At 30.5% G+C, this 22,880-nt stretch overlaps 2 protein-coding genes and 1 pseudogene across 3 annotated transcripts; 1 reads left to right on the forward strand and 2 right to left on the reverse strand.

The window, feature by feature from the left end:
* Window positions 1-1,202: 1,202 nt before the first annotated feature.
* On the forward strand, window positions 1,203-11,753 carry LOC109814540 (microtubule-associated protein RP/EB family member 1B). Its single transcript, XM_020378994.3, has 8 exons — window positions 1,203-1,622; window positions 2,661-2,729; window positions 2,822-2,908; window positions 3,727-3,833; window positions 4,874-4,995; window positions 5,147-5,217; window positions 5,574-5,687; window positions 11,331-11,753. The coding sequence occupies exons 1-8, from the start codon at window positions 1,515-1,517 to the stop codon at window positions 11,472-11,474; spliced, it is 822 nt and encodes a 273-aa protein (XP_020234583.1). The 5' UTR covers window positions 1,203-1,514; the 3' UTR covers window positions 11,475-11,753.
* Window positions 11,754-13,003: 1,250 nt separating this feature from the next.
* Window positions 13,004-16,545, reverse strand: LOC109814528 (HVA22-like protein a). Of its 2 annotated transcripts, XM_020378981.3 has the most exons (5): window positions 16,385-16,545; window positions 16,000-16,026; window positions 15,025-15,147; window positions 13,336-13,579; window positions 13,004-13,248 (listed from the first exon to the last, which is right to left on the reverse strand). In XM_020378981.3, exons 1-5 carry the CDS (start codon window positions 16,438-16,440, stop codon window positions 13,201-13,203), a joined length of 498 nt encoding a protein of 165 aa, XP_020234570.1. In that variant the 5' UTR covers window positions 16,441-16,545; the 3' UTR covers window positions 13,004-13,200. The 2 variants fall into 2 exon arrangements, with proteins under 2 accessions (XP_020234570.1, XP_029130430.1); XM_029274597.2 differs by lacking the exon at window positions 16,000-16,026.
* Window positions 16,546-16,908: 363 nt separating this feature from the next.
* On the reverse strand, window positions 16,909-19,543 carry LOC145958550 (uncharacterized; annotated as a pseudogene).
* Window positions 19,544-22,880: the final 3,337 nt, after the last annotated feature.

Consider the following 22,880-nt stretch of genomic DNA (forward strand, 5'->3'; position numbering starts at 1 on the left):
AGTTTATTGGGAGTTATTTTTATCCCATTTTTTTAAAAAAATATTCTCATGAGTAAGAATTAAACTACTTCAAGTTAGAGGAAAAAATTTATGTTAGTAAAATGATTAATTGATATTTTTTTATCCATTATCTCTTGAAAAATAAATATAAAAAGATATTCATTTTATAAATTAATTAAATAATTCATTAAGTATGTTATTTTTTGTATCACTTTTAATCATATTGTATTTCAAGTTTATGTATAAACTTTTAATAAATTATTTTATTATTATTATTATTATTTTTTATCACAAAATAGTTTATTGTTATTAGGTAAGAATTATTATTTATTTTTAATCACTTTTCTTGTTAATCTAATAATAAAAATTAGATAATTATATAATTTTTTTTTATATAAAATATGTTTTTTATAGTTATTTAAAATTTATAAATTATGAAATTGCATTACTAATTTTTGGTTATGATTTTTAACTTCTAAATTTAATAAATTATTTAAGCAAAATAATATTATATATGTTTTTTTACTGTTTTCTAATTTATTTATATTTTAATTTTAAATATTAATTTAATTATTATTATTATAATAAATTGTGAAAACTATATTTTATACTTTGATCTATTGTGATTTTACATATAATTTATATGTTAGGTTAATACCGTGTAAAGAAAAATAAACTAAATTTTTTATAAAGAACATTTTTATAAAAAATATTTATATAATCAATAAAATAATATTATAATAATTAAATATGAAAATTTTTATTTTTCAAAAATTCGATATTAATATTTTTATGAATTCTTATGAATAATTAAACAAATTTTCATATTTTTAAAAAATCATATGCTATTCTAAAAAATGATTATTCTTGAAGTTTGTAATTGAAAAATTTATTTTCTACTAAACACTCCTTAAAAATAACTAATCAGATTCTTTGATACATACTAATCATCAATAAAATAAATATATCAATACAAATATCATTATTATAAATATAAAAGTAATCATATAACGTTATCTTTCCATTTGTCACTAAATTCTGAAACGGCGTTATAAAATAACAAAACGAATAATTAATTAATTAGTTAATTAAAACAATTCATTCGGTAATTAAATTAATTATTAATTTAAAAAACGGGTTTTCCCACTCCCAGTGGCCAGAGCATATTAAACGTTATATGTGTCCGAAGAGAGTGTGAAAAAAGAGAAAGAGGCTCTTTTTTTTTTTTTCTCTCTCTTTTGATACGGTGTGGTTGTGCCCATTGTCCTGTTTCGGTTTCTGTTTCCTTTCAGAGAAGAATCAAATCAATTCTTCACCGTCCGTATATTTCATTCAATTCACTTTCTTCGGTTTTTCTATTTTTTTCCCAAAAAAAAAAATCAAAACTTTGCTTTAAACGTGTAACCCCACCCTGAGATTTCGCCCCCAGAATCTTGATCCCTTTATCCAGAAACGGCCTTGTTGGTTTTTTTCTCATTGGGGTTGTTGTCGTTGTTGTTCATTGTTTGGGGAAAATGGCGTCGAGTATAGGCATAATGGATAGTGCGTACTTTGTCGGCAGAAATGAGATTCTGAATTGGATCAACAATCGCCTTCAACTTAATCTCACTCGCATTGAGGAGGTGACCCCTTTTCTTTTTGGTTCTTGTCAACGTTCAATGAAAGATAAAAACAAGAAAACTATTCTTTTATTATTTTTGCTAGAGAAGTGGGGTTTCTTTATTCCTTTCTCCCCCTCTTGATGGGTGTGTTTTTGATGTCATTATCTGAATGCCATGCCATTTTTTTTATCTGGTTGTTTATACTTCTAATTGTAATACATGCATGTGATTTTTTTTTCCTTCAAACATAATGGCATTTCCGATTTCTCTCTTATTAGGAAGATTGTTATCTCTGCTTTTTATTTTTTATTTGAAAAATAGAGTTCTTCAAAGAATTAGAATATGATTTTGCACTGAATTTTATTTTGAGTTACTTGTTAGAGTGGAGGCTCCTTAGAAGTTTTTGCGGGCTGTTGCGAAATTAAATAAAACTTTAAAGGATTATGCTGGAATCTGGGATATTAATTGAATGTGAATCAGTTGATTTGTGTACCAATGACAATTGTTTGATCTGTTTGTTGGATTTTTCGTGTTTGCATTGTGGATTTTGAAAGAAAATATTCAATTCAAGGATACTGGTTCAGTGTTTCTGTAATTTAGACGATTATTTGTTCGGTATGCTGTTTTTTTTTTTTTTTTTTTTTTTTTTAAATTTTAAATTTAATCCTTTTTTCCCCTAAAGTTTCTACAAATTGTTCAAAGGCTATGCAATATATACACTTTGCATGAATTTCAATAGATTTTTTGGACAATTAAGGATGCTGAGTAACATTTGTCGACTGCTAGTTCTAATGGTGTGTTAAAATGTGAACATCCCATGGGACTGCCATTGTTTTTGCATGAAGTTGTCTAATTTATTTTACTTTTCATTTTCTTTCGTCCCACTTTTTCTTCTAAAGAACAATTTTGGGGTACAAATTCTATTTCATTACTTGACAAAGGACATTATAATGACAGAAAAGATGATTAGTTAATGCTGTAGTAAATTGAGCCTATTGATTAATGATGAAAATCTATTTTTTTGGTTAATTCTTGCTTATTCCTTATGGTCTTGGCCAGGCTGCATCTGGTGCTGTGCAGTGCCAGATGATGGACATGACATATCCAGGGGTTGTTCCAATGCACAAGGTGGCAACATGACTTTGCTTTAACTTCTTTTATGCTCTTCTGATATTTTATTTCTATGAATAGTAATATTTTAAACTTGGAGTTTGTTCTAGGTGAATTTTGATGCAAAGACAGAGTATGATATGATCCAGAATTACAAAGTTCTACAGGATGTGTTCAACAAGCTCAAAATTGAAAAGGTACATGTTCTTCTCATCACGTTGTTATGCAGGGCACTTGCGAGAGTTTTGCTTTAGTGAATATGAAAGCAAGAAATAACAGTGGGATGACTTATAAAAATCTTTGTTGTAGTTTCAAATCAACCTATCTTCTTTATGATTTTAATTTATCAAGACACAGAAGTTCTAATGGAGCGGTAAATTTAATGGTTTGATTCTAAGTGTGTAGAAGAAAAAGACTTATATAGTGAGGAGGTGGCTTGTGGTGCAAGCTTGGCTAACTATGGTTCAAGGAGAACCATGGTTAGCCTTTTACACTCAAACTAATCGGTCTAGTAACTTGGAAGCTTGTGGAAGTGGTCTAAAGGGCTCTAAGTGTCACTTGGACTTCCACCCTAGGAAATTCGAACTATCTTCTTTATGATTTTAATTTATCAAGAGACAGAAGTTCTAATGGAGGGATAAATTTAATGGTTTGATTCTGTTTAAATTCAACATTAGTGAGATTGATTTTTTTGTTCCCCTCTCCCCTTTCTCTGCCCCAATTTGCATCCTTATGCCTCTGCATTGCTGCTGGACTGCAATTTTTGTGGTGTTATCTTTCCGGCTTGGTTTACATTTTTAATTTATTGCTCAATCCCAGCTTCCTTACTTTCTTGGGCTATGCAATCCCTGTTATATTTGTTGCATAAATTTTATGCCCAGGTGTGAATGTTCCTCTTGATTTAACAGTGAAAATATTTCAGATTATAGCTTGAGATTGAAAATTCATATATACTCTGGCACAATCAATAGTTGATGTTTGCATTTATTGGGCTAACTTGATTACCATGTAGCAGCATATTGAAGTTGGCAGGCTTGTTAAAGGCAGACCTTTGGACAACTTGGAGTTCCTACAATGGCTGAAACGTTACTGTGATTCTATAAATGGAGGCATTATGAATGAGTATGCTTTGCCTTTTTGAGTTCTTTCCAATATATTACTTGTAAAAACACAAAATTTTATCATTTCTTATGGTAAATGTTCAATACATATGGAGTTTAAATACAATAGTGTTGATCTATTCTGCGATATAAAAAAGGGCCATGTACAATAATTTTAAAAAAATATTAAATAATAAAAAATTAAAACTAATGTCTTTTGAGTTTCTGAAAAGAAGGCTGTTTCAGTTGCTATGCACAGTGGCTATTCCTGAAGGCTTATAGTTATACACTCACTGAGTTGATTTCTTTAATCAAAATAGAAGAAAGATATTTAGGAACATGAGAAACTGATTCCCAGAACACGTGAAATGAGTTTGCATTTGTGTTATATATATATATATATATATATATATATATATATATTTGTGTGAGTATTGTTGCATTGTAGATGTTATTGGTAGGTTAAGCCATTTCCGTGCTCTTTGGAAGACTTTGGCTCATCTGTGCCTTAAGATGATAGTGGGAAACCAGAGCTCATTTTACTACATATGAACTCTGGTCTACAGCATAGCCACAATGTTCCCAATATAATGAGATGTTCAGCTTTTAGTGTTAAAAAGAAGTTGAAAGTTTTGGGGTCACTTGACCATATACCTCTTTTATTTATAAGGATAGCCATGGTAGTGGGTGTTCTTAAATTCCAGATTCAAAGGAGAATTTCATTTTGATCTATATCATAGAACTGACTTATCACACATTTCAAAATCAAAAGTTTTAGGGAGAGAAAAACTGAAAAAGGTTTGAAATTTTGTTATGATTTTACATTTTTTTCTTCTTTTCAAATTAGTATGTTTATTGTTTAGTTCTTATATTATTTATTTTAATAATGATGTGGGTTTTTGTCATTCACTGTTGGTCTATTCTAGCATAGTCAACATTCAATTTTATTTAAACTTGTGCATATTTTTACTGATATTTGGATATTCAATATTAAGTCATGCTGGTTATGCATATATGTTCTTTTCAGTATATTTTGTCACATCCTTTCCACTTTTGTTTTAGGAACTACAATCCTGTGGAGCGTAGGGGTAAGGGTGCAAAGGACAGAAATGTTAAGACTCTAAAGAGTGCAAAATCCCTTCAAACAAATACTATGAATCATCCCAGTTCAGGCGACTCATTCAGTATGAACCGAGCCTTTGGTTTTCTTATTGGTGGTGTCTTTGATCGTAAATGGTTTTGCATTTTTTTCATGATGATTTTTCCATGTTACTCTTCTTTTCTCCCTAATCCTTTTCTGTTTCCGGTTTTGGGTTTATGAATTTTTGAGTGAAGGGTCCAAGCAATCAAGGTCAAGTGGAGGAGCTGATGGGGCTTCAGCAGAGATTCAGGCTTTGTCCAAGCAGGTATGAGTAAGAAGATTTGGTTCGCAGTGTTTGCTCTGCCTGTGATCTGCGATGGTTATAGACATGTCTTACAAGATAAACCTCTAAGCAGTGAGGCATATCTTGATACATATTAAGTTGCCAAGGAAAGTCTTTATCTTGTTGTAAAATTCTGTAAGAAGGAAATTGCTACATGCACTTAGTATGTAGACACTGTTGATTTTACCGATTCTTACTCCTGATGGCATATAATACAGCCATTACAATCTTAGTTCTTATATTGGTATTGATGTTGGAAGCTTGTCTTGTAATAATTTAGTAAAAAAATTATCTTTATAGTTTTTTCATTGTTAATTTTTCTGTTTTCTATTTCTCAGGTTTCTGATCTCAAACTCTCAGTGGATCACTTGGAAAAAGAAAGAGACTTTTACTTTGCTAAACTAAGGGATATAGAAATTCTTTGTCAGGCTACAGAACTGGAGAACGATCCTGTAAGAATTCTAAAGAAGGCTTGCATTGCAGTTTAGTTATTTTTATTCACAATGGATTTAAGACATCTATTACTTTTCAGTGTGCTTGTGGTCATCTCTAACTATATTTTGCTTCAGTATATAATATCAAGTTCTATTCTCATGATCCATTCAATGATTTTCTTCTATCTAAATTTCCTAATAACTTTGTTGACTGGAATTGGGGGAAATAAGCGATGCAGAAGTGGCTAGTTAATATAGTCTGGTTTTGGCAAATGACAAGTATTTGTTTGTGATAGCAGAACCCTAAGTAAAAGGGTTATGTTAGGAGAAGGGGGAACAGAAGTGTTGGTTAGTACAGTTAGAGGGTTGTTATAGTTATAGGCTGTATTAGACCTAGCTGGTAGAGAATTATTTTTTTTTTGGTGTGGAGTTAGTCTGAATTGTTTGGAGGGACCAGAACCCCTCAAATTGTTCTGTTCCGAAGAAAATTATTTCTTCAATTAACCCAATTCTTTTTGAACCAGTTGTATCAACTGGTATTAAAGCTATGATCTTGGAGCCATGGACATGCTGAGACCTCAATTATGTAGCAAAGATGGTGACAAAGAGGCTGGAGACTCCAAAGTTTTTTGGAGGAATCTGTGAGGTTTACACAGACCCTAGATGGTAAAAGAATCCCTGGAAACTGCTTAAGCTGCAAGAGGAGGAGATCTTGTTGTAATTAGCTGGGCAGCGTGCAGTACAGAGGAATTCAATCACTCAGGAAGTAGGAGATCAATGTGATTTGGGGAGAATCCAGGTAGTAATAGAAGGGGAATTACAACCTATTCCAAGAGTGATAGTAAACGAGGAATTTAGCATGGGGTTCGGTTGGTCAAACCTAATGATAAGGCTGCAGAAAGAATAAAGAGCGTTAATAATAAAGGGAGAAAATTCAGGCAATTGCTTAATGCGGAGTACATGGAGAGGAGAAAGGGTTTTGCTTTACTTGTGACAAGTTTGTTTCTGAGCATGTTTGCGAGGATAAGCATCTTGGGGGTAATGATGACGTATGAACTGGCAAACATGGGGGCCAAAAACTATGTAGATGATATTTTGCAATGAGAAGAAAAAACAGTGCAGCTGGATCTTAAAAGATTATGGTTGGGCTCACATCCTAATAAATTCTTAAACTATGTGGTATGATTGGCAATAAGGAAGTGCCAGCCTTGGTAGATTGTGGAGGACACACAATTTCTCCCCTCAACAATTGGTGGCAGAACTTGAGCTACAAATCAAGGGAACCCTCCATATTGGGTGAAGGTTGGAGATGGGTATACCATGAAAATTAAAGGGATGTGTTGGGGGCTGAAAATACAGTTGCAGGGCTGAAAATTCTGCTACCTTTTTGCTTTGGATGGTGTTAATATAGTTTTGGGGTTGGAGTAGTTGGAAGAAATACATCATTAAAGGGGATCCATCTCTTTGTAACGTAGCAATATCACTTCCCACACTTGTCAGAGCAGCTCCAAGTCTCCAATTGGTATTACACGAATTTGATGAGTTATTTCAAGAGTCACAAGGTCTACCATGTACTAGGAGACTATTGTCATGCTATTACCTTGAAGGAGGGAACATCGATTCCTAATTTTTGCCCTTACTGGTACCCTCATCAGAAAACTGAAATGAGAAGTTAATGTATCATCAAAAAATTAGAATGAATCAAAAAACAGCTTTTCATACCCATGATGGCCATTATAAGTTCCTAGTTATGTTCTTTAGACTCACTAATGCACCTTCCACAGTTCCGCTTTTCAGTCACCTGTGAATGAAATACTAAAACTGTTTTTAAGATGTTTGTTTTGGTGTTTTTGATGATGTTTTGATTTATATTATAGCCCATATGAAAGAAGCCTTATACAGCATCTTTGGAGCCATTTTGATCAGCTGCCATGAAGACATGATTTGGTGGATAATAACAATTGTACTTGGGGCCATGGTGTTTCATCTAATGCAGTGGTGGTTGACCCTATGAAAATAGAGGCAGTGCAGCAGTGGCCAGTACCTAAAGATGCCAAGGTTTTTCATAGATTTCTAGGCCTCATAGGCTACTGTATGTGATTTTGTCAAAGACTATGGAAAAATACCTCTGACTGAATTATTGAAGGAGGATAAGTTCCATTACTCCATGGTATCCCAACAAGCTTTTGAAACCTTGATAAAAGCGATGGAAGCTCTACTAGCACTGGCTGCCCCAGATTTTTCTAAGACATTCATGGTGGAGACTGATGCCTCTAACAAAGGCTTAGGTGCTGTTTGTTAACAGGATGGGAGATCATCACATATCTGCTATCATAATAAGCTTAATAAAGTCAGTATATGGAAGGGAGTTGATTGCCATTATAGTGGTCCAAAAATGAAGACACTATGTCATGGTTATGTTCTTCATCATACTTATAGACCTAAGAAGCTTGAAAATTATTAACAGAACAGAGGGTGGTGAGTGAGGATCAATTCAAGTGGCCACCAAAGCTACTGGGATTTGATATTCAAATTCAATATAAACCCGGGAATTACAAGGTAGCCAATGCATTGTCAAGCCATTTTATGCAGCCATCTATACTGTTCTATGTGATGAATGGGAAGGTTTTGAAGCAGAGATACAGGGGGATTTGCAAGCTGTGGAAATTGTTTCAAGTTCTGATTCCGAGCTGTTGAAAAGATACTTCTCTATGAGAATTAATTAGTATTTACCCACATGTTCTTCCTGAATCCTCTTGTTTTTTAGCAGTTTCAGAATTCTGTGATGGGTGGGGGTGCATTCTGGATAGATTTTGTAGGGATATATAATAAAGGTAATTAGAATAGTTATTAGTTAGAAAGATATCATGGGCTAGGCCCATCACATCTATAAATAGGAGGTTACTTGGTGGTGGGGAGATTCAGATTTGTTCACATTTGTAAATTGAGCATTGGCTCTTTGCGAAAGGAGAAATCATTTGTGAAGGGGAAGCTCTTGGATATTTCTCTCCTATTTTGTTTTCTTTTCAACATACTCAATAAAATCTTTCTTTTCTTTCTCTTTCCTAATTCTTGGTTTCTTACAGATTTGGACCAACAAGAGGATAGCTGCCTTAGTTTTTGGGAATTGGGAGGGTATGAAGAAGGATATTAAATCCTTTATTGAGAACTGTGATGTTGCCCAATGTAACAAGTTTAGAGTGATATTAACAAAAGCATAAGGGAAAGGGAAGGATAAAATTTTGCTAATCTCACTAAATAGACTCATTTTAAGGACAACATTTTGGTTGGTGTAGATTGTCTCACTAAATACTCATTTTATTCTTCTAAGTCATCCTTTTGCAGCCAAGGATGTGGCGCTATTTTCATATTGAAATTTATAGTTCAGGGTTTTCCCTCCTTTATCATCATGGACCGAGATCAATTGTTTGTTGGCCAATTTTAGGATGAATTGTGATAGTAACCAAATTGAAAAATAAGAACTGAGCCTATTATTTATAGGGAAGTAGTCACTGTTACCAAGTCCAGAGGATTGATCTTCTGTTGCTGTATTGAAAACACAAACTATATGAAGACCAAAATCTTGAGTGGGAACCATGCTCCTTTCAACAAAAAATGGTAGAAATAAGTAGAGAAAGAACCCTTGCACTGAGAAAGGACTGATTACTACTCTCAACTATTCCTCAATGATCTTTGCAAATGCTCCCATACCTTCCAATATCCCACCTCCTTCTATATAGAATTGTTTCTGTCTCTTCACTCATCAATTGCCTGTTGTCCTCTGTTATGCCCATCCTACCCTTACCACTTCTCTTTATTTGCTTGCTCCTAACTGTGGCCCAGTATCCCCAACAACGTGTTACCTATCAAATTGTTCAAACAAGCTGTCTCAAGGCTGAAATAAAGTACCACATGGGCACATACCATCCGTAAATGGATGGGTATCAAACTAAGGTCATTAACAGATGTTTGGAAACTTATGTTTTTTTAGGTTCCAATCCCAAGTAGTAACCCTTTTGGTTTGGGTGGGCAGAGTTTTGGTTTAATACCAATTACAATAATTCAGCAAAGATGACACTCTTTTAGGCCTTGTATGGTCGTGGTCCTCCTCTTCTTTTAAGGTAATATATCTTTGTTGAAAAGGGTGTTAACAAAGGACTGAGATGATAAACTTCAGCAGTTTAAGCTGAACTAGGAGCCCAGCAGCATGTGAAATCACAAGCTGTTAAGAGTAGAGATGTGGAATTTCAAGGCGATCGGGTGGTGTATTTGAAGTTTTGGCTTATAGGTAAGATAGAAAAAGAAATTGGAAATAGACTACAAAATCTTTTGCATCTACCATCTCCCTAGCAGAGTCCATCCTGTGTTCCATGTGTCCCTCTTGAAAAAAATCATTTGTGGCTCAACATGACTCTAACCACTGTCAGCAGACTTGACCAAATATTTTGGGAGTAACGAACTCAACCACAAGAGGTACTGGATCCAAGGTAAGATAGTGAAGGGTGATCAAAGTGGCATGGCTTGCCAGGTTGTGAAAATTCATGCTAGCAACTCAGTTCTATACAGTAGAGTTTTCCCAATTTTCAACTTGGGAGTATTGATAGCAGACCCTATTTAAAAGTATTTATGACAAGAGAAGTGGGTACATGCCAGCTAACGATGAGGCCAAATAAACAGAATTGTGTTCATTAGTAAACTTAGAAATTTGTTATAGATTGTTAGAAAAGAGTTGTGGGCTATATTATATCAGACCTAGCTGGTAGTGAATAAGGTTTTTGGTGTGGAGTTAGTCTGGATTGTTGGGAAGGAGCATAACCTCTCGAACTGTTCTGGAATATGGAGAATTGTGCTACATTGTAGTGCTATTCTAAATAAAATTCTTTTCTTAAATAAACCCAAATCTTTTTGAACCAGTTGTCTTGATGTCTTTATTTCATTCAAAAGTTTGGTTAGGTGGATGGGATAAGGTTTGGTCTCCTTTGGGCTGCAAATTTCTATATTTGTTTAGTCAAATAATGCTTCTAAATAAAATTCCTATGAATGCAATTTTGGAAAGCATGTGATATCAAAATAGAAATCCCCACTCAGCACTAGCAAATTCCAAAGTGGTTATGAGAAAGTTTAAGATTTGAATCCCAAATCATCTCATTAAATAATGGTATGGCACTCGTAGCTACTGACAAAACTGAACAATGGGTGAACGATAATGACTTTAAATAAATAGCAACAGTGTTGGTGATTCAAGAAGCCAGTGTCTGTGCTGACTTCAGTAAAAAATGATTACTCCAATTTCACACATTGAAGACGATACTTGAAAATTTAATATTTTTTGCTTTTTACCTCTATCTTTGCCAATTGGTGTTTTTTACCTCTTTAAACTTGACATGCATTGTAATCCGTCTCTTCTCTACTTTCCCTAAGCTGTATATGTTTGTTTGCTTTGGTATGATACAGCTGGATGGTCTTATGTATTGATATTGGAAACCATTTTCAGTTTTTTATATTTGCAAGCAATCTATTCCTAAACCCGAGTTAGTAATCCAAAATAGCTCAAGATTGTGGTTGATCGTAGAAATTTTGAATATCAGGAATTTTTAAAAAGTAAATAAAAATCAAATGAATAATAATAATAATAATTATCATTATTATTATTTAATGCAGATGTCTTTAGCTATTAAGAAGATTTTGTATGCTGCTGATGCAAAAGGATCAGCGTTAGATGAAGCTCAGGAATACCTTAATGAAGTCATTAATAATGTTGAACCTGAAGAAGAAGCAGATGCAGAAGCAGAAACTGAAGCTTGATTACTCTTACAAATAGATCCTGGCTGGTATGCATAAGATCAAGATATTTGCCTGGTCCTTGTTAAACAAGCATAGTGCCATCTGTGATGACTAAGACTGGTAATCCTTCCCCATGCCATGGCCATGAATTGCCATAATGACATAGTTTTAGTTGAATGGTCCTTTTGTTTTATTCTTGTAAGCCTGGATGGATAATCAGTTACTCTGGTTAATGATTCCAATAAATAAAGATCATCTATTCAAAAGGAAGGAACTTTTCTAATGATATTTGTTTTGAAATGGATGTGTTGAACCCTTGATATTTGTTGGAACCTCTCTTCTGTATGAAGTTATCTGCCATGGCTTCAGGATAGTGCCTAAAATATTTCTGATTCAAAATGACTCTATTGCTTTGGTTTGTCCAATTTCTGATTCAGTTTTTGTATGCATGTGATGATGCATATTATTCAATTAATGTGAAAGACGATTTTTTTTTTTCTTTTTCAAATTTAACTAATCAAATATGCTACAGAACATTTAACAGCCATTAATGCCAACAAAGGCACAAATAACTTATCCTATCTGTTATGATGTATTTTACTATATTTCTATAATTATGAATGAAATGGATTCACTTTGCCTTTAAAAGGAATGGCAAATGCTTGAAATTGCATTTGTGCCACTTGAGACGGTCAACGTGATTGATTTTTATGAAAAAGTTGGCAGGATTGAGGATGCTCTCTAAAAATTGAAATCAAAATACAATTTTATCATAATAGTTAAGATTCAACAATTCACACCAATATTTATTAATGATAATAAGTTTACATTTGGAATAAAGAAAAATGATATTTTAGTTCGATTTTATTTTTTGAGGAAAAAAACCAAAGTGATGTATTATAAACTTTCATTGATCTGCTGTCAATTTTTTATACCAATTTTTGAATTCTTTGACAAATTCCCTGGAAGCGTTATGTGGTTTATTTGAACCGGTTAAGTGACCACTTAACTGAGCTTTTGGTCCGATTGATCAATTTGATCCAATTTTCAAGACAAAAAATGAGTATATGCATTGATAATATAAAGAATTATGATATTTCCATTTAATTACAAAATTAGACAATTTTAAAATCAAACTCTAAAATATCAATCCCACTTCTACCCATTTCATTGCGATTTGGGATGGATGGGTTATTTCAGTCATTTTTTTGCCACAGTGGAATTTAACCATTTTTTCTTTAAATTTCCTTGTTGATTTTCAAGTTCAATGGGCAAAAATGGACCTCTGCTGCAACACAGTATTTTAAATTTCAAACTTAATAGCTAAAAGGCTCCGTCAACAAATTATATTATTTACATATTTTAATGTAATAACAAACAAATACCATATTTGGACTCATCAGTCTTTTAACAATTGTTTTCTATTTTAGCTCAATTTTAAAATGAATCACGATTCATTAATTTGGATCATCTTAAATTTTAATTGTAGTAGTCCGATTCTTGAATTACAGGTATTACAATTTTTTTAGTGTTAACTTTGGAAGGATCGGTTTCCGATGAGTTTAAAAATTCATAACCAATCCATCGATACAATCCAAACTCGGTAGGGAGTAGGTGACAACAAAAAAAAGAGTCAACAAACTAATTTGTATAGTACATCTGTTGTCCATATTCTATAATTCTATATACCATAGTTGTATAGCCACGACACAAAACATAGATACAAGCTAATAGCAACGGATTTCATTCAATAGCTTCCATTTGCATGCCCTCTACTTTTCCTAGATTTACCAGCCTGCGGTGATTGGCACCATTAGCACAAAAGGTCAGATACAAAAGATAGCATAATTATGTGATAACCAAATTTTACACATGAAAATACCTTGTTAATCATATTCTCAAATGCTTCAGTTCCATGCTCCTCAATGTACTTCTCCGCGGCTGTGAGAATGTCCTCTGGCTTACCTAAGGAGTCCTTTTTGCTAGGGACATACCAGATGTTAACGTTCTGAGGGTTGACAAAGAAAGGTCTAACATAGTGCTCATAAACATAGGCTGCGCCGCTGAAGTAAGGAATGACCAACCAGCAAGTAAGGATCAGCTTTGCATATGGCCAGATTGGAAGCCTGTAATAGATTGAGATAAGTAGGAATTGAACACAATACCGAGAACTTACAACCACTCATGCACATTGTTCAACCAACTGAACTAAACTCGCTTGATAATAGCTTGAGAGTTTAACCACAAGCAGTCTAGTATTTGCCCCGGCCTAATTATCTCTACATATATTCAGGACAATATAAATACAATAGCAATGCTGATCTCATCAAATATGTGGGTCTCATTTCCCATTTGATGCTATCAAACTCTTTTAACACTTTTTGATGAAATTCATGACTATGTGTGTTTGTTTTGTCGTTAAAAATTTGTAAACTTACGTTGAACGGAAAAGAGAGAAAAACTTATTTTGTATTTTGATGCTTTGGAAAGAGTGATTTTATGTTTTCATTGAAAAAACGGATTTTCAAACATGTCGTATATCATTGAATATGTGGGTTTCATTTCCAAACTAATGGGACTTACTTGAATTTCAATTCATTGGAGAGAACGTGTTGAAAAAATGTGTTAGAAAATGTGTTCTTCACTTCTTTGCAATACAAAGATTTATATAATACAAATAAGAGGAGTTTTTGCAATACACTTTCTTTCTTACTCTACTGTTTGTCAAAATTAATCGAGAACTACAAAAATCATAAGAGAAGTTCATTAAATAAGATGTAGGACGTACACAATTTTGTAATTTTAATAAATTTCAATCTATAAGAAAGTGTAAGTTCAAAGGAGTGTGTTAGAGAGCATGTTTCTAACATTTCTCACACAGATAATGCATCACAGTTCACATTTATTTTATAAGCACACTTGCATTGTTCTTATATGGTCTATCAATGCAACAGTAATCCCTTTACTTTAAACTTTTACTACTATACATTTATGACTGCATTTTCTAACACTAATAAATTGAACAAGATAATATATAGATTTTGCAGCTCAAATAAACAGAATACTCAAAGCAAAGGAAAACTCAACATTCAATTTCATTTGTGTCTTGATGTCCATCTTCGAACACTAATACAATGGACAAGGTTAGATATGGCTTTTGTAGCTCAAATAAACAGAGTACTCAAAGCAAAACCAAACTCAACATTCAATTTCATTTGTGTCCTGATTCCGTACTCCATGTAAAACAGAACAGAAACTGTAGATCTTTAGATATAGGTTTTCTAACACTTTTACTAACATTACAAAACAGTGTTCAATCTAGTATGAATTATATTGGTAAACTTAGCTACCATGAGACTTCACTAATAAACAAACACATTTCTTTCTTAAATTGCTCTAGCCATAACCTATAGCTCCAAATCAACAACATCCAAAAGAAGCTACAACCCTTGTAACAATAACCACTCCGCATCAAAATCTCATGTTTTTCATCAAATTTATTGGGCACCCAGATCAGGTAAGCAACAAGAAAAACCAGAAAAAAAGGTTTCAGAGGTTAAGGCAAAATTACCATTCAAGGACTTTGGCAAAAGTAAGTTCAAAGAGGGTGATCAAGGAATAGAGAACCCAATAGGTGAGCCATTGCTGGTCATCAATCGGAGACTTGCTCTCAATTGCCCTAACTGATGCATATCTGAGGCATTATTCAAAGAAATCACAAAGCATGAATTAATCTAATCTCAAACTATTGCTTAACACGTTATAAGAGCCAGCAAAATAAATAATAATAAAAAAGAATCAGAACATTATAAAAGGGCTAGTGGTATTTTTAGTTTTGTTCCACACTTTTTTACAACCACTGTAATTAGGAACTTTTGCTCTTTTGTAGGACTCCAATATATTTCTACAACGTTCGATCCTTTGAGCTGACTATAAGACTATACTCGGTCCAGGATTTCAACACACTTAGAACATAGAATCTATTTGGATAAATAAACACTTTTAAGAGAAAAAAAAATTAAAGAATAAATAAAATAAAATTTTCCAAAAATTAACTAATTTATACAAGCACTCCTATAGTCTTATATTAGCTTAAATGCCGTACCAATTAATTTTAGTTTATAGAAAAAAATATTTATTTATTTTTCCCTTTCTTTTACTTCTAGAAAGGCTTTAAGAAAAGTATTCAAACATTCCCTTAAAAATGATATGTTCTGCAAAATCAAAACCAGGTTTTCCTACAAGCTCAGCATGTATGTTGCCAACTGAGCCACATCCATTATCTTGTCCCCGTCTTTTAAACCATTAATTAGTCCCCATATACTTTTTGAAATACCCAAACTTTAATCTTTGCACGGGAGAAAAATGTTAGTTTTAGGGACTAGTATTTTGGATTTTTCCCAGAATACATGGGCAAAAACTATTGGTCTTAAAATTCAGAGACTAAAACCAAAATTTGACTTTTCTTTTTTCAGGAAATAAAAACACCGTTAATCCTTGAAAAACAAAAAGTAACACATTAACACGTTGTCCTGTGTGCACTTACAGAGGATACGCAAGACTAAGCACAGGCCTGCAGAAGAAACCCAATAGCCAAAAAGGATCATCAGTTAACAGACAAAGAAAAAGCACACTGAAATATTTTATTTTATTTTTTTGGTTATTTTATCCATTGTTGTAAGATTGTGATTTGTGAAGCCCTGTGGAAACATAATCAAAATTCGTTTTAGAAATAATTTCCGAGACAGAGAGTGGCGTGTTATACAGTGAATAGATAAGAGCAACAAAATGAATTTGCTTTGTTAGAAAAGTAGGAAAAATTAAAACTTGCCCAGCAAGAACATAAGAAAAATTCAGATTGTAGTGTTGCTTAAGAGTGGGTAGGTAAGAAAAAGAAAAGGAAAGTGTTTTGATAGAAAAGTAGAACATACCCAGCAAGAACATCAAAATTTTTCAGAACCACTTTGAGGAAACTTCCAGCTCCCATCTTTGATCTTTCTCTCTTAAAAGTTGTTTGTTTGGAGAGTGTACTTAGAATTTGCCACAATTTGTCTGTGAGAGAGAATATTATGTGTTTCCGGTAATAATCTCACAGATTCGTCACGATGGATTTTCATTTTATTTAATGTTATATTTTCTTATGACTTTTTTTTTAATTATATTTTAGGAAAAGTATAATATAAAGCAAATATATTTAATATACCAAAAGATTAAAAATACTTTATATAACTAATAAGAAAATTAATAAAAAAATATTTTAGAAAGATTGAATATTTTCCTTTATTTATGAAAGTGCCGTAGTTAGATGCACCATTGTCGTCATGCCCTGAATCTTGGGGGCTTGGCACCTACTGGGCGGTTGCAAAAAGTATTATACAAAACATAAACATAATAACTACTACAGATTTTTATTTTATTTTAACATTTTAACTCATTTACATTATTTTTCCAAATACCACCACCCACTACAGGTTTGAGTCACTCAACTTCTCTGCATCTTTTATTCTTTTTTTAATTTTTTTTAATTTTTAAAAATTAAATAATTATTATTTCATTTAATTTTTTTTTAAAAAATTACTGATTTGATTTTCCCAATTATTTTAATAATTTAAAATTTCAACATGAAAAACATTAATTTTTATATTTATTATATTTTTCAACAATATAACAATTGTAAATTACTATTTTTAATTTATTCATGTATATTAAATAAGAAGACTTAATATATATATATATATATATATATATATATATATATGGTTAATTATTTATTTATGGATCAGATCCTTGATATTATGTGCCTAATAATTAAATAATAATTTTAATTTTTTATTAAATATAAATTAAATTGATCTAATCATTATATTTAATAATATTAATAATTAGATCAAGTAAATAAAATTATATACAATTATTTGATAGTTTATGTATTATTTTATTATAAAATATAAAATAGTATTAATACATATAAATATTTGTCGATAGATAACATATTTTAAAAGAATTCAAATAATTTAAGATTTGATAAGTATGATTATAATATTATTAAATATAATAGTTATATCGATTAAATTTGAATTATATAAAAATTTATTAAAAATATTCATTTTTGCTAATTTTATATTATAACTTGACTTTTGCCACGGAAAATAAATTATTATAGTAAATAAATTTTATTTTAATAATTAATATATATAATTGTGAAAATTAATTAAACTCAATGAAGAAAAATATATGAATATATGAATAAAATGATAATGATAAATGATTAAAAACATGATAATATCAAGTATCAAGAAAATTAAATTGCATTGTATCTTAGCTTCAAAATCATTAACATCTACAATATGAGCTAATGCATTAACTTGAAGAAAAAAAACCTTATAATTAACTTAAAAGAGGTATAATATTAAAATGCTATAAAGATGTAGTAATTCAAATAGGAAGGAAACAAAATTAACTTTTTACCTTATAAAGTAATTCTGTAATGACTCGTGAACACATCTATCATGAAAAATAAACTTGGCGAAATGCCTGAAAAATTGGTAAAATTAGAACTAAAGTAGACATATTTTCCTTTTATAATGTTATTATAAAAAAATGCAAGTTACCTATGTCAGAGTCTGGAAGATTTCTTTATAAACTACATTAGTGGTAGATGTTGAACCATTTATCTCATCATCACAAATAAGAATTTTCAGACCACTACGAGATGTGACTCGAGATATTGCGAAAATAGGTTGTGAAAGATAGATGTCAACATGCTTCAATGATTGTCCTTGACTTTTATTTATTGTCATGGCAAAGGAAACATTTATTGAAAATTGTCTACGTTGAAATTTAAAAGGAATTCTCTTATTTGATGGAATTAAGGACAATCGAGGAATAAAAACCTTTTGTCCAATATTACTACCTGATATCACTTTTGCCTCCAAAACATATTTACCCAATTGAGTTATGATAAGTCTAGTTTCATTACACAACCTAGAAGATTGATCTATATTTCTCAACAACATTATCGGAACACCAACTTTCAATTTCACCTCATTATTTAGAAGTCTAGAAGTAGTGATAATATTAAGGAATCCAAGGGTATGAACATCATCAGGTGTACCTAAATGCCCTTCAATAGAACATGTACTATCTGAACTCAAATATGACTTTAATTCTCCAGGAATCAATGTTAGTATGTAATCATTTAATTGGTTAACAATTTCATTTGTTGGTGCTAATATGGCTCTATGTTGGAAAAACGTGTGGTCAGTCATGTTTCCCAACAATGATGGATAAGTGCTATCAACAATTAATGAAAGAGGGTCACCTGTATTCTTTATAAGCAAATCTTCAGGAAATTTAATGTTTATTTCTTCATCATCTCCTTGACCTATAGTTCCATCACCGATGCTTAACACCCAATTTGAAATTTTTTAATCTCTACAGCATTAGAAATTAAATTGGTAGTCTAAAGTCTCATGTTTTTTGTCAATGTATTCTTTATAAGTAAATCTTCAAGAAATTCAGTGTTCATTTCTTTATCATCTCCTTGAACAACAGTTCCATCACCGATGCTCAACACCCAATCTGAAATTTTTTTAATCTCTACTGCATTAGAAATTGAATAGGTAGTCTGAAGTCTCATGTTTTTTTTGTCAAAGTGAGAACCTCGCAAAATTTCCAAAGATAAGAAGCACTAATGCTGGCATTGACAATATCTTGTCTTGTCCCTTTAGGAATTATAGGTAAAATCTGTCTAAAATTACCACCTTTCCTCCAAATGGGAGATTGAAACTATCAATATTAGTAAATCGCATAATATCTCTAAAAATTCTATCAATTGCTTCAAAACAATATTTATGAGTCATGGGAGCTTCATCCCATATTATCAATTTAGCTTTAATTATCAATTGAGCTAAATGGCTTCCCTGTTTAATATTGCAAGTAGAGTCCTCATCCACATTAATTGGAATAGCAAATCTAGAATGTGCTATCTTGCCACTGGAAATTAGCAAAGCTGCTATTCCACTTGATGCAACTGTCAAAACAATTTCTCCCACACATCTTAAAGCTATTGAAAACCAAATAACAGAGATTATTTAGCCTTCAAAATGAAACTGAAAACATAAAATAAAAATTTTAAATAAATGTAACATTTAATAATAACACAATAAAAAAAGAAAACTACTTCCTAAATCAATACAACATAATAACTCGTGAAATATCACCTATATTCTCATTTATTCTAAAGGAAATGTATAAATCAATACAACTATTATCTTAAATGTAAAATAGGTAGAAATTCAACAACACAACACAACAGGAACAAATTGATTAAAAACATTATTTCATATATCTTAATTGAATCGAATAAGCAAATTAACAAACTAAAGAAATAAACTAATATCTATTTTCTTATATGGCAAACAAATTTTGAATATAATCCAGAATTAATAACTATTAAGGAAAGACTATTAAGTAAAGGATGATATATTAATATGAATAAAAAATCAAGAACTAAAGAAATATACTTAAAAAGGCTAATATTTATTCTCTTTTATAGCAAAAACGGAGCTGAAACAAAAATATTATATAGAATAAATACCTTTAATAAAAGTAATATCAATCATCTAAAATTCTGCAACAACTTAAAAGGTAATATCAATCATGTTAAAAAGTGCTGGGAGTTATGTATAAATACTTTTCATTCATGTTAAAACAATATTATCAAAAGAAAAAATTGCAGTGAAGGACATGTAATGAGTTGGCAGCAAAATAGAAAGGTCAAATTGGAAATATCTGACAATACTACATAGAAATTCATTAATTAAAAATGCAAGAATACAACATGACTATTGTAGTAATTAGCCTTAAACAAAATGATTTGTACATACAAAAGTGACGGTAAGTCTTTTTTTAAAAAGATATTGAGTTGTAGGATTTGGTTAAAAAGAAAAAATTGAAAGATTTGGATCAGACTAATTTCATTTGTTTTAAAATAAAGTTATTATTTGAATTATAATAGGTAAAAAGAATTAAAAGAGTAGAGGTAAAAAAATACATTAGCTTCTAAAACACAACATATGTGCCAAAAAATTTATCAATGTCTTTACTAAGATCATTGGATCATTGTAATTGATTCTGAAAATAATATCCTTACTAATCATAATTTTTTGGTGAAGATGAAAATTTTAAACAGAAGCAAAAACAAAAAAACTATATTATCCAACACTGAAATTTATAATTGTTATAATTTATGAGAAAAAAAACTCTTCATCCACCAAAATCATCTCCAAGGAATTTGTTTGCAATGGATTCTTAAACTCTGGCAGCCTCTACAATCTTATTATACAAACTCTTATCTTCCAATCAATTCTCTCTGCTGCAATGTCCTTTAGTAATGTAAATCTCTGAGCCATATCCTCTAAAAAGAAGATAAAAGTAAAAAGGAAAAAACTTTTAATAATATGTTCACTATACATCAACATTGAAACAACCAACCTTTAAAATTAAAACTTCATACAGGCTTACCTAAAAATGGTTTTCCTATGATTGATAGAGAAAGTGTGAATCCTCATATTAGAAGTACAAAAGTACCCAAATCAAAAAGTGGACAATGTATATATGGAGAGAGTATTTTTAGAAATAGAGAGTATGATGGAATAGGACAATCAGAATGAAGTTTTGAAAAGAAAAATGTCTTAAAAATTAGAAGATAGTTGAAATCAATTGGCATTGAAAAACTACAACCAATACATAAGAAATAGACATCCATAATTGCTTCTCTGAGTAGAAGACAAAGTGCAGACAATTTGATGGGAAACGTATGAAGCAGAGAGGAAGAGGAAGGGTTTATGATATTATATGATTGGGTTCAGATCTCGTGCAATATTTGTTTGTTAATAAGAATTATCAATTAACATTGAAAAGTTGTAATCAATGCATAAGAAATAAATATCCATAATTACTTCTTTGAGTGAAAGACAAAGTGGAAGCAATTTGATGAGAAACGTATAAAACAAAGAGGAAGAGGAAGGATTTTTCTTCTATTCAGAAGTATTAAAGGTTTATAATTTATTAAATTAAAAAAATAAAATTTAGAATAATTATGATAAAATAAAGTTACATAAGTACCCTTATTTTGAGCGAGAAAAGAGAGTAAGAGACTTTCTTTCTTTTACTATAATAAAGATGTGAACGAATCTTGATCCTTTCTTCTCTCCTCTATCTTAATATATAATAACTATACTATTAGGTTCACCATTAATTAGTTATATATAAAATATCTTATAAATTAAATCCAATTATTCACTTAATTAGTTACTTGTCATAAGTAAAATAAAGTTACTGTAACTCAAATATAAAATAAAAATATAATGAATAAAATAATGATTAGATTAATTTATAACACTTTATTTTATTTTATTTATATGCATTTTAATTTTATTAATGAATTTAGTTCCGGATAGATCCGTTTTCGTTAACTCCATGCGAGGAGTGTATTAAAATATTTATTTATTTCTTTTTGTTAATTAAGTTTAATAATATTTAAAAAAGGGTAAGTTTTATAAACTAGTTTATAAAATAATAAGAATTTAATTTACATTTTATTATATATATATATATATACACACATATATAATGTTTTATCAACTATTTTATAAAAAAAAAAACTAAGTTTTTTAATGTATATATGTATACAACACACACATTTATGTTTATATATGTATTGAAATTTTTAATAATTATATTTATGTGATAATATTTTTTTTAAAGATATATATATATATATATATATATATATATATATAAATTGATATAAAAGTAGTATTTTGAATAAAAATATATTAAACTCATTAAACTTAATAAATATATTATATTGTATACTCGTATTGTTAAAATTAAATATATATTATAATTAATAAATACAACAGATAATATAATACAAACAATCTTTCTATTTATATAATACAATATTAAAAACATTAAATAGTACATTAAGATTTTTTCTTAAATCTATTTTATTCAATATATATAGATAAAGGGGTCATTTCCTTTATCACAACCATTCATCAGACTCACTTTGTTTATATTAATTTAGTTATTTTGTATTTAAAATTAAAAGAATATTTAGAGTTTTCGAATTTTTTTAATACAATCAAATCCAAATAACTTGTATTTTTTTGCTGATGTGGCCATATGGATTCTCGAGTTCTAGTTAGTTGTCGGTTCATTAATTCTCTTATTCAATTCACAATTTATTACCACTACAGTCCTAATTATAATTAACACACGACAAATTATTGAGATTTTCCTCCGTCAACAATTATTTATTATTTATAATTATGATATTGATATAAAATTTATTATTAAAAATATTAACTATTATCAATAAAAATTGAAAAATACATATAAAATAAATATTTCTCCTTC

This window comes from Cajanus cajan, chromosome 6 (assembly GCF_000230855.2).
Source record: "Cajanus cajan strain Asha chromosome 6, NIPB_CcT2T_4, whole genome shotgun sequence".
In the NCBI taxonomy this organism is placed as follows: Eukaryota; Viridiplantae; Streptophyta; class Magnoliopsida; order Fabales; family Fabaceae; genus Cajanus; species Cajanus cajan.